The following is a 12,338-nucleotide window of genomic DNA, read 5'->3' on the forward strand; positions in this document are numbered from 1 at the left end:
GCTGTCCTTGAAAGGCCAGCTTCTGTGAGAGCCCTCTCAGCCTCACCCACCTCACAGGGTGTCTGTTGTGGGGGAAGGAGATAAAGGAGATTGTGACCACTCTGAGATTCTGATTCAGAGAGAAGGGTGGGGTATAAATCTACAGTCTTCTTCTTCCCAAAACCTTGTTGGTTTCTAAGATGGTACTGGAATCGAATCTGGTTCTTTCACACACATATAAATGTACAGCTATACCAATAATATCCTGTTTGCCTGGAAGGAAAACTAGCCTCCCCCACCCACAGTACTATAAAAAAAAAATAGGGAATCATCTTAAATTCAACTGCAATTTACGGGTAATAAAGAACTTTGGGCTGGTTGTCTTACTGTCAGGGCCTTGCTCCTTTTGAGTAAATATGGTACTTAATGCTTACTATTTACAATGGGCTTGCTCCTAGGATTCCATGCCACTCGTGGCAGAACCCTTCCAGTGAAAGAGGTGCATTCCACAGCAGCGATGCTCGTTCTGCCAGAGGAAAGCTGAGTTGTTAACGGGATGCACGTCATCCCACCACTTTAAAAATGCTAAAAATTGCTCTAAACATCTGTACAAAAGTTTTATTTTTGTGGTCCTGTTCCACCCCTCCCCCCCAAAAAAATGTACTTTCACAGGGACAGGTGACCTACTCCTGCTGCCCTCCTCTCCTTCACGTTGATATTACAGGTGCTGGCATCAGGGACACAATCAGCACTGGCTCCCATCTTGGTTTCAGCACGCAAATGTCCCTGGTATCAAGGCTGATGATCTCCCAGAGTCAAAGACTTTTCTTCCCATCCATGGTCCAATCCACACGCCACTCCTCGGAGCCGAGAAGGTTCCGGTCAGTAATCCACCCTGCTGACGTCAGCCCTGGAAAAGGCAGAGATGGGTCGAAAGAGAAAGAAAGGCAGGAGCTGGAAATGTGGACATTTGCTGATTTTTATACTTTGCAATTTCATACTTTGCATACTTGGAAGGAATGAATATAAAGCAGGAAGCTATATTTTATCCATGCAAGTGCAAAAGTCAGCTGCATAAATCAGAAAAATCTCAGCTTTTACTTCAAGCACATTTCTAAATGAAGATCAGGTTGAACATCTGTTGCAGGGCATCACAAGACTGAAGGAAGCTGGGAACGACATCTAAAAATTATTTTTTGGGGGGGAGGGCTGTCCAACCTTTCACAAAAGTTCAGTGCCCATCCCCACATCTGGCAGCAGCAGATCAAATTATGCCAAACAAGCAACTGGATGCAAATAGGTTTAATTCGCATAAATTGTTCAGATAGTATTCAGCTTTTCTTTATGCAAGCTTCAGATTTGTGGTTGTTAAAGGTCTTTACTTTGATGACATACCTGTCAGGAATGCGGGGAAGATCCTGTCCAATAGTTGCTGCATTTCAGAAAGTGTAGTCCAGTCCTTTTTATAAGGGTCTGAAGGATCAAAAACAGGCAAAAAGTAATGATACATAAAGCAGTGATACATAAAATCTATTTGCATAACAGAAGGAATATGCTGAACAGAAGCGATATACTGGAGGTAACAGGCAGGAAGCACAAATAAAACAAACACACGAATAGTGTTCCCTCTAAGTGGAGGTAGTGAGAGCCAGATCACAGGTTTTTAACCTCTGTTTTAGCTCAGGAAAGATGGCTCCAGAGCAAACTGATTTATGCAGTAGCCAAATCGCTCGCTCCCAACTTTAATGCCAGTAGCTCACAATGCTCCACAGCTTAGAAGGAACACTGCACATAAATGAGATAACCTCAATGGGACTGGGAAAAATCTCTTCCCAAGGAACGCACAAGGAATAACGAGGTTGTAAGAAGCTGCTTGGCCCTTGCCTGATGGCCCAGACTAGCTTGTTCTCACCAGGTCTTGGAAGCTAAGCTAGGTCGGCTGTAGTTAATGCTTATTCTACAAAAAAAGCCATGCCCAGCTCCATTTATGGTGACTGGCAGCAACACTCCCACGCCACAGCCAGACATCCTTCCCAGCTCTCCTGCCCAAGATCCTTCAAGCAAAGATACCAACACTCTGTCACACAGTGGCAAAAAAAACCCAGGCGCCATCAGGAGGTCTGCAAAGGGTGGCTACTGAGCTACGGTCCCCAAGTTGGATTCCTTCCCCCTCCCACGCCATCTCCAGATTCACTTCCTGGTTCATCACCTTCTTGTAGCCTACGCTGCAAATCCAGGAGAGACTTTCCTTCCACGACAGATGCTGCTACATCCTGATGCAGCAATACCTCCAGGATGAGAGCATGGCTGCAGGCTTTAATGACATCCACGCTGCCTGCCTCTTGGTGCAAAACTACAGAAACTGTCCCTATGGGAAGCAAGAAGGGACAAAGGAGTTAGAGAATGCTGGGACTTCTCACACACAGAGTCCCGGTAGCTGTGGGAATCCCTGCCTGTACCTCTGTTCTAGTCATTTCTTTAAGCATTTTCACTTCAAGATGGGGACCAAAAGAGCCTGGCAACATACAAAAATACAATTTCAATTTCAACTAATAAAAACAAACAATATACACACTGACTTGTAACTGCTCACCAGGTTGTATTAATAAGTGCTGGGATCCCCAGAAGAAGAAGAAGACTGCAGATTTATACCCCACCCTTCTCTCTGAATCAGACTCAGAGTGGCTTACAATCTCCTATATCTTCTCCCCTCACAACAGACACCCTGTGAGGTGGGTGGGGCTGAGAGGGCTCTCACAGCAGCTGCCCTTTCAAGGACAACTCCTACAAGAGCTATGACTGTCCCGAGACCATTCCAGCAGCTGCAAGTGGAGGAGTGGGGAATCAAACCCGGTCCTCCCAGATAAAAGTCCGCACACTTAACTACTACACTACACTACACCAGCCTCCCCCTCTTTTGTATGACTCTCCCACATACTCACCTGCTGCTTGGTTGAAGAAGAGTAAGTAGTTGGAAGAGTTTCCCTCAAGAGCTTTCTGGAAATCAGCGGTGCTGGTGGAGATTAGAGGAAGTATTAATTCGAAAAGTTAAGAATATGCTTCACAATTGGGGATTTGTGGGAGAAGGAGAAGAAAAAGACTGACAGACAGAATGAATGGAGAGAACTAGAAAAGATGAGCCTCTGCAACTCCTCTGGATTTTCCAGAAAGGATATTTTGTGTGAGCAAAGGTTGCTTTTGGAACCAGCCAGTTGGTAGAAAAAGAACATGCTGTCAAGAGGCAACCAGGCAAGGAGACCAGCAGAGGGGGTTTGCCCTTGCCTTCTCCTGCACAGAGACCCCTCTTCCTTGGGGGTCTCCAATCCAAATACAAACCAGAGCTTACCCTGCTTAGCTTCCAGATTCTGACAAGACTGGACCAAGCTGGGTAGAAGTAACATATCGTTCGTTTGCTTTTAAAATTTCTAATACATCTTTTCAGTTGTATTGTCCAAAGCAGTTTTTAATGAAAAATTAGGACTGTTAAGTCAGGTGCACCCAATTCACAAAAACAACATCAAAAACAAAATTAGCAGATTGGAGGAGGAGGAGGAGAGGAATTCAACAGATGTCACTCACCTGGAGACCAATGTATGAAGCGGTGCCCCCAGGATCAGCTTGAGTTGCCATTGGGAGCCTACAAAGAGAGAGGGAGGGAGAAACCATGTTTCAATAGCTAGCAAGAGATACGAAAGCCAGCTTCTCTAAGTGCAGTGCTCTTGAGGCCCTGTAGTTCTCACAGCCTTGACTCTAGAAGCAAACCCTTGGTTACCTAGCAACAGGGGCTCCTTGGGGTTGGCAAGTGCAGGGCCTGGCACCTTCCCCCATCGCAGGAAATGGCGCAAGACCAGGCGCAGCCGGGCCTGGTTGAGAGTCTCCATGCAGACAGCCCTCACTGCCCGATAGTTGGCGTAGAGGTGCAAGATAGTGAAGAGAGCATAGAGGGCATAGGTGAGGCTGAAGGGGAAGGAGGCACAGGAGTTAGAGAAAGGCCTGACTTCACCAAGCCTGGCCCTCTTTCTCTTCATCCTCACAACTTTTGGCTTCCCACAATCCTCTGGTGCACCACACAGCAAGGAGTGGCGTCAGTTCACTCACTGGAGGTTGTCAGCTACGAGAGGGATGAGGAAGAGACTGCAGAGGAGGCCAGCTAAGTTCACCAGTGTCTCCTGGAGAAACAAGGAACCAAGTCAAGGAGAGAGCAAATTGCAGGCTCTGAGAATTTTACAGCCATGCTGAGGGTTGAACAATTTCTCCTCTGCCAGGCCAAGCCAAGCTCTCACCTGGCTTCCATCCTTGGCTGACACATCCGCCATGTTGTCCCTCCGGGCCTGGTGCATGGTAAGGGCTGCCCGAGTGGCACCTCCAGCAACTCCCACAATGCACTGGGGCAGAAAGAGGGAAGGAGAGGAAGCGGGATTGAAGAGAGGGCCTTGCAGTCCACATACAGAGTTCCAACTGTATAACTAAAACTCAACAAAGAGCATCATGCCAAACTGCGCATTCTCACCTCCAAGGAATCGTGATTGCTCCCACCACCAGTGTCTTCCTGGGTGTTACATCACTACTTCTTTCTCAATATCTCACACAACTTACCCCCAATCCACCTCCCTTTTGTCCATCACTTATTGCTGCAATATCTCACCAAACCAATTCCCACCCGCTTCCATAGGATGCTGTTTTTAATACCTTGAAAAAACCACTGATGCACACAATAAGAGTGAAGCATGCTGGGAAGGCAGGTGCCAGGATCTCCATTAAGATGGCAACATCATTGAGTATGTCTGCAAAGAGCCTAAATGCAGAGAGGGTCAGAGGGCAAAGGTCAATTAGCTTGAGTCAAAGGGCAACATAAGCACCCATGAAGGGCACCTGTCAATTCAATCACCATTTTGCAATACATTTATATACCGGTGATGATGTTCTAAATTTGTATCTAATAATGGGAATGAAATCTATAACTGGGATCAAAAATCTTACCGCCATTGCTTGGCATCACAGTCCAGTTTGTTCCTGGGAGAAAAAGCAAAAAAGGAAAGCATCAGAATCCTGAAGAACCTAATCAAAACTCCAAAAGCCATCTATTTGCAGCCCCACTGCAAATGCACAAATGGGGAGGAGGGGCAGGGAAGCAGAACTCACCCCTTGCTCCATGCAAAAAGAATTCGCCCCAGCATTCCTGTCCCATCTGCAACGGAAGGGATTGAGGCAGATGTGAGACAGGGTGGGGCAGTGGGAAGAGTGCACTGGGGAGAGCTGGGGTCATATGGGTCCCTTTGCCATGGAGTGCAGTGGCTGGCCTTGACCCAGCCACACTCTCGGCTTGCCTGCATCGCAGGGTTGTCATGAGGATGAAACAGAGGGGGAGAACCACATCCATTCACCACACTGAACTCCATGGGAAAAGAACAGAAGACAGACAGAGAGAGACAGAAAGAAAGAGGGAGGGAGGGAGGGAGAGAGGAGGGAGGGAGGAAGAGAAGAGAAGAGTATTCAGGGCAGACTGGGGTGGTTGAGTGGGGCGCAAAATTTAAAATAAAGCATGACCTTTAATAGAGAGTTGACACTGAAACTGGTCATCCTGGGAGAATGACTCTGGCTCCAAATCAATATGAAAAGGAACCAGTGTTCCCTCAAAGCTGAATTTTGTGTGAGCTAACTCACAGTTTTTAGCCTCCGGCTCACACACTGTTGTCTTAGCTCAGGAAGGATGGCCCCAGAGCAAGCTAATTGATGCAGTAGCCAAATGGCTTGCTCAACTTTAATGCCAGTAATTCATGAAGCAGAATTTTTGCTCACAGGACTCCACAGGTGAGAGGGAACCTATGTGGCATACAAATGTATGTGTCATGCTTTTTTTTTTAGCATGCTCAAGTTCAGTTACCATTTGAAGGAAATACACAAATGCCCAGCTAACAGCTTCTGTGCCTATCTATTGCATCTTTACAAACACATGGTCTCTACTGCATGTTCATATATTTGCCACATAAGAGGCCCTCAAATTTGGAGGAGAAAGTAATGAGGTGGAGTCAGATGTAAGGACACAAGGAAGAAAATATGAACATCTGGAGTTCTTATGTGAAGCTGGAAAAGCAGAAAGAACTCCAGTGAGGGGAGGGAGTGGGTTCAGATCAAGGAGATCTTGCAGGAGCAGGAGCAAAAGTATTGGTCCATTAACACATTACAAAGGCAAGTTCTGAAGTTCATCTGAACGACAGTGTGCTGGTAGAAGGTATTTGTCCCTGCCCCATATTGTTTTGGAATCACTACTTGCTCTGCTGGAAAAACAAGGAGGTAGTGACAGCCAGGGTCGGCCCTGCCACTAGGCAAACTGGGCGACTGCCTAGGGCGCCAGCCTTTTGGGGGTGCCAAATTGGGCACCCACCATATGACACAGTGACATTATCAGTGCAAGGGGAGGCATCAGAAGTCAGCCTTGCCTAGGGTGCCAGACTGTCTAGGGACGGCCCTACAGCTACAAATAAGTTTCTACAGTGGGGCAAACAGTGGCTTCCCATGGGCCATTTCAGGTCTGGAAAACAATACTGGTGGGGGAAGTCTAACCACACTTCTCCCTACCACACACATATTACAATCCTAATCCAAATCAGGGCCACCTGTGCCTGGGAGGCATAGAACTCCAGAATGCACCCTTGTACCATGTGACTCGGCCCTATGACTGGGTTCAAGCTGGGACACAGCGGTAAAAGAGGAAGAAGTCTGAAGCTGTGGGATTTTCTGCTGCTTTAAAAGGCTAGTTCCTAGGGACCCAGAAATTAACATAGGCATTTCCAGCAAGCAAATCAAGGGATAAGATATGGCAGGGATGCTCAGTGACAGATGAACCGAAGGGGGGCCTACCTTTCAGTATCCACGTGACTGTGGCAGCGGCGACGGTTGAAGTCTCGTCCCCGACTCCCACTCCTTTCAGCACAGCCTGGGTGGCCAGTGTCCCAGTGATGCTGCTAGCAAAAGCCTGAGTGAAAGAGGGGGAAGGAGAGAGGGAGGATTAAGGCAGAGCAAGGGTGGATGACCCTCAAAAATCAAGAAGTGGGGGAAGAGATTTTGCCTCAATTAACCAACACTTGTCGCTTTCTCTGACTTTCAATATCTGATCCCACCCAAGTCTCACACAGTCCCATTCATGGCAGAAGCCTGCTTGGAGAACAGTAATCCCTCCACCCTCCCTAAACAGAAGTTCTGTTTTCCTTTTCTCAGCCCCTGGCAAGCAGAGAAGAGAGCTACTTCTCAACTGGAAAAGAGAAGTCCCACATGCTGGGTTGGATAAGTCATGGCCCTCACCTGCACGGTGTCCCAGATCTGGTAGGCAAGATAATCCGGGCTTACGCTTTCAGGATAGCCCTGAGGTAGGAAGACCGACTGTGGAAGGGGGTGGGGAGAGAAAGAAAATATGTCAATATTATTTGGAATCCTCAAGAACTAGTGTCTCTCCTTGGGTACCACATCCTTCTTACCTGCAAGGTGACTCAAAGATCGGTGGCCATGTCATCTTTTTCCAAGTGTTATTAATTATTAAGACTGCAGCTGGTCTCATTCAAAGCAGACATAATTAATAGGGAAAAGTGGACCACGTGCTTATCCAATGAGGAAAAAATATATTAAAAGCTAGTATGCTATCAGAACAGGCCAACAGATAATTTAAACAAGAAAACAGGACATTTGGTAGGAAAGGGAGAGTGGGATGCAATTTTTAAAATAAAAAAAAGAATTAAGTATTGTTTTCCATACTGCAGGGGTATATCGACCTTAGACACACTACCAATTGGTCAGTATAAACTTTTTTAAATATATAGTATCGTAGAAATGAAGTGCCTATAAACTGATGAGGATAAGCCAAGGTAGTAATCAGTATTCTCTCTAAGCTGCAGAGTCTTGTGAGTAAAAATTCTACTTTGTGAGCTACTGACAGGGCTTTTTTTGTAGCAGGAACTCCTTCGCATATTAGGCCACACTCCCCTGATGTAGCCATTCCTCCTGGAGCTTACCGTAGGCCCTGTACTAAGAGCCCTGTAAGCTCTTGTAGCATTGGCTACATAGGAGGGGTGTGGCCTAATATGCAAAGGAGTTCCTGCTAAAAAAAGCCCTAGCTACTGACATTAAAGTTGTGAGATACTGGCTTTAAAGTTGTCAGCTACTGCATAAATTAGTTTGCTGTGGGGCCATTTTTCCTGAGCAGTGAGCCGGAAGCTAAAAATCTGTGAGCTAGCTCACGCTAACTCAGCTTAGAGGGAACACTGGTAACAATTGACCTGAATAACCTTCAGGCGCCTCTTGGAAAGAGCAGCCGTTTGCTCACCATGAAGACATCCCGTAGTGATCGGTATGCCTGATCTTCAGGTCTGTCTGGAACACATCTCAGGGTCCCATCAGGCAAGGGCTGGTAATGCTGAGCTCTGCGGGAGCCGTAACTCTCCGTGCAAAGTGGAGGGGTCCCAAATCCAGTCATGGCTGAAGCAGCACCTGAACTTTTAAATGATGATAGATTTAGGTGGGCAGTCATGTTGATCTGAAGGGGCACCCTTAAGGTCAGCAAAATTTAACTTAAAAATATAAACTTTTGTGTACATGCACATTTCTTCAGATCGGGGTGGAATTCTAGCAGGAGCTCCTTTGCATATTAGATCACACACCCCGATGTATCCAATCTTCCAAGAGCTTACAAAAAAGAGCCTTATAAGCTCTTGGAGGATTGGCTACACCAGGGGTGTGTGGCCTAATATGCAAAGGAGCTCCTGCTAGAATTCCACCCCTGCTTCAGTTACATTAAAATGGAAGTTTTCGGTCCATGCGTCTAGGCAGAGGGTGAGCAGCAAATTAGCATACACCACAATGAAGTTAACAGATTCAAGGATCAAACAAGCTTAGTTTACATGGCTACCATTTGTTTGGGTTTAATTCCAAGGGAAAATGTAGTGAAGAAAATAAATATATCAAAATCAGAGGTTGATGGGCAGATGCACCCTTCTTCGTTGTGGAATGCTGAGAGTAATTAAATGAGACCCTGCCACTACACTACACCCTGCCACTACACTACACATCCATCTTCTCTCAAGAGTAAAGGGAAATGAAAGCTTATACCTTGAAGAAGAAGACAAGTTGGTTTTTATAGCCTGCTTTTCTGCAGAGCATAATGGGAAAGCATAGCAAGGGACTGTGAGACTGACTGACAAAATAATATGATTCTGCTCTCCTTGGAGAAAATTGTAGCAGCAAAAACACTAACCTTGTTTTACCTTTCCAAATATATTTATACCTCACTTTTCTTCCAGTGGGGGCTCAAAGCAGCTTACAACATTGTTCTCTTGCCCTCATTTCTAGCCTCACAAGAATTACTCAGTGAGGCAGGCTAGACTGGGACACACTGACTGGCTCAAGGTCATCCTGTCTTCCAAGGCAGAATGAGGATTCGAATCCTAGATCCCAGTTTGCTCCTCTAACCACTACACCATTCGACTCCACACACTACTAGGACAGGAGAACAACATGCAATGCTGATCCTGTGAATTTAGGAGGAGGTATTTGTGAGTTCCCTGCATTGTGCAGGGGGTTGGACTAGATGATCCTGGGAGATCCCTTCCAACTCTATGATTCTATGTAAGCTGCAACTCACACATTAAATGCTTAAACAGATCACACATACTTGCATCCCTAAACATTTTGAGGGCAACAAAATGCATATTTCTTCCTGAAGCAGAGTTCTGTGCAACTCACAAACTTGCCGCCTCACTCGTACAGACGGCTCAGTAAGAAGCCCCAGCGGAACCATTTTCAGATCCTATCTGCTTATGCAAAAACCACATCCGAGACAGTCCACATCTTCCACAGACTGCACAAGCTTTCAACAATATTCCCTTGCTCGAAACCCCAGCAAAAACCCGCTCCTATATATAACCCAACTACAGGAGTGTACAACACCTTCCAGATAGCGCGACCGCTGCATCCAAAAAGGCATATTTTCCAATCTGCAAGTACTAACTGTGGATCACCAGCTGTACCCTGCATACCTGCCCAACGTGCCTTTTGGTCAGTCTTTTTCAGGAGGACAACATGACACCTGATCTCTCATACCTTGGCAAAGCAGCGTCTACTTCTGGAAAATCGACCAGTGTTTTCTAGTTACACTTCGCCAAGTGGCAGATCTCAATTGTTTCTTATTGGAGTGGAAAGGGGCTTCGAGGGATGCTGGGAAAGCAGCAATGGACTATGGGGACTGTAGTCCTTGATCGCAGGAATGTGCCTTTTTAACAAAGGTCCTCCTACTTTTCTTTCCTTATTAGCTTTTCACTTTTTTCAAGCACATTTATGGGCAAACTTTCATGTGTTATTTATTTCGCTAGATCTCGGCCCACATACTTTTTAGCATGCTGGATTTATTTGAAGTTATTTATTTTACAGATGTATTTCATAATCTTCCTCGCTTAGACTCCAGGAGAATTACATGGGTTTTAAAAAAAAACCCGATGCGATAAAAAAACCGTATAGTACATACAGCAACAAACAACGCAACAAAACCGGATTACAAAATTAGAATATAATTTGATAAAACAAGTATAATCCAATGAAACTGCCTAATTTAACAAGCGTTAGAACTACAACTCTCTTCCCTTTATAAAAATGAGTCCTGATCCTGAATAATTCCATTTCGCACATTCTGCGGGACCCTCCTGGTTTATCCACGTTTTTGCCAGACCGACTCTTGATGTCAGTAGGATTTGCTCCCGCACAATGACTGCCTGATCTATCTCCGACCTCCACAATTCTAGCCCATATAAAACTGCACACCTTTCCAGTCCTCGAGCTTGCAAAAGTGCAGCTGAAATTGTACCCAGAAAGGGGGGAGGGGACTTCAAAACGATTTGGCGAGTGGAGTGCAATTAATTGCAACCCAGATGTCACCAAATAGACGCTGAAATAAAGGATTTTGGGGCAACCTCCCCCAGCACGGAGACTCGGCAATGGATAGGATTTCACAAATTGCATTTCCGTCAGAACAGCAACAGTTAAAGGCACAAAAGTCCTGACGGACGGGGAAAGGAGGCGGCAACTCTACTCTCCAGAATCAGATGGGGCCGGCAACTGGTTGCTCGTCCACTAAGATGATGTGCCAACTCATTCTTGCCTAAGAATTCTTTTTAAAGCACCCCGTTCCCCTAAACACGCACACATACGATGTCCTCAAGACTCAGCAATACCTGACTCGCAGTAGGAACTCAGAGAAAAGGAAAAAGTCGTCAGACCGACCCCGTTTCACTGTTGTCTTTCCCTCGCGTTGAGAGGCAGTATGGGAAACGTAGTTCTGCAGCTATCCCCTCTATGCCTATAGCCGAAAGAGGACCTGGGGAATGTTGGTAACTTATGTCAATTCAAATCGATTTTAATACGGTCTACGATCTGCACGAATCTAATACAATTTACAGGGACTTGTAACAATAAGAAGTTTGTTTCTCACTGTGTGTCTCCCAGTCCCAACATGTGGGGCAAGAAGTAATCGCCTCCCCGTCCTCCTTTATTATGGGCTTGGACTTGTCGTACTTTGTATATGGTTCAAACCGTGAAAAAATGACAGCAATAATCTTTTGGGTGCCCCGAAAAGCTTTTTCCAAAAGATGAGCCCTGGCTCATCATGTTCTTTCCCACTCCCACTCTTTGTCTTAACCTCTTACCATTATATGCATTATCAAGAAGAGCCCTGCTGGATCAGACCAGCGGTCAATCTAATCTTGCATCCTGCTTCACAGTGGCCAACCAGTTGCCCTGGAAGACCAACAGGGCATACAGGCCAAGGCCTCCCCTGAATATTGCTTTCTAGCACTGGCATTCAGAAGTTTACTGCCTCTGGATGTGGGTTCCCTTTAGTCATCATGGCTAGCAGCCAGACGGTGGTGAAAAGTCTTGTCCAATGCACATGATTTATGGCAACCTTGTAGAATGTTCAAGGCAAGAGATGTTTAGAGATGGTTTGCCAGTGTTCGCCTCTGCTTTGCGACCCTGAGCTCGCTTGGTGGTCTCCCATCCAAATACTAACAGGTGCTGACTCTGCTTAGCTTCTAAAATCTGTTGAGATCGGACTAGCCTGGGCCATCCAGGCCACAGGGACCTCTGTCTAATCCAAATTTAGAACCATCTGTGCTCGAGGTTGTCATTATGGTTACTGGCCATAAATTCCACAATTGCTCACGGAGTAGAAGTATTCGCTTTTGTCCATCTTGAATCTATTTGCCTATGAATTGGAGTGTCTCCAAGTTCTAGTACTAGGGATTTCTATCCACTTCCAACACCCTAAGAATTAATTTTATAAACCTTTCTTTCTGCTTCCCCACAGCACCCATCTTTTTCTA

The 12,338-nt window shown here is 45.9% G+C and overlaps 1 protein-coding gene across 1 annotated transcript; it reads right to left on the reverse strand.

Annotated features, from left to right (window-relative positions):
- Nucleotides 1-582: 582 nt before the first annotated feature.
- Nucleotides 583-8,509, reverse strand: RUSF1 (RUS family member 1). Its single transcript, XM_060256622.1, has 14 exons — nucleotides 8,297-8,509; nucleotides 7,282-7,359; nucleotides 6,841-6,955; nucleotides 5,122-5,167; nucleotides 4,960-4,992; nucleotides 4,669-4,774; nucleotides 4,263-4,364; nucleotides 4,078-4,148; nucleotides 3,752-3,936; nucleotides 3,559-3,616; nucleotides 2,922-2,992; nucleotides 2,189-2,347; nucleotides 1,375-1,452; nucleotides 583-889 (listed from the first exon to the last, which is right to left on the reverse strand). The coding sequence occupies exons 1-14, from the start codon at nucleotides 8,498-8,500 to the stop codon at nucleotides 795-797; spliced, it is 1,401 nt and encodes a 466-aa protein (XP_060112605.1). The 5' UTR covers nucleotides 8,501-8,509; the 3' UTR covers nucleotides 583-794.
- Between the last annotated feature and the right edge of the window lie 3,829 nt (nucleotides 8,510-12,338).

Source organism: Heteronotia binoei, chromosome 15, assembly GCF_032191835.1.
Source record: "Heteronotia binoei isolate CCM8104 ecotype False Entrance Well chromosome 15, APGP_CSIRO_Hbin_v1, whole genome shotgun sequence".
NCBI classification, from domain to species: Eukaryota; Metazoa; Chordata; class Lepidosauria; order Squamata; family Gekkonidae; genus Heteronotia; species Heteronotia binoei.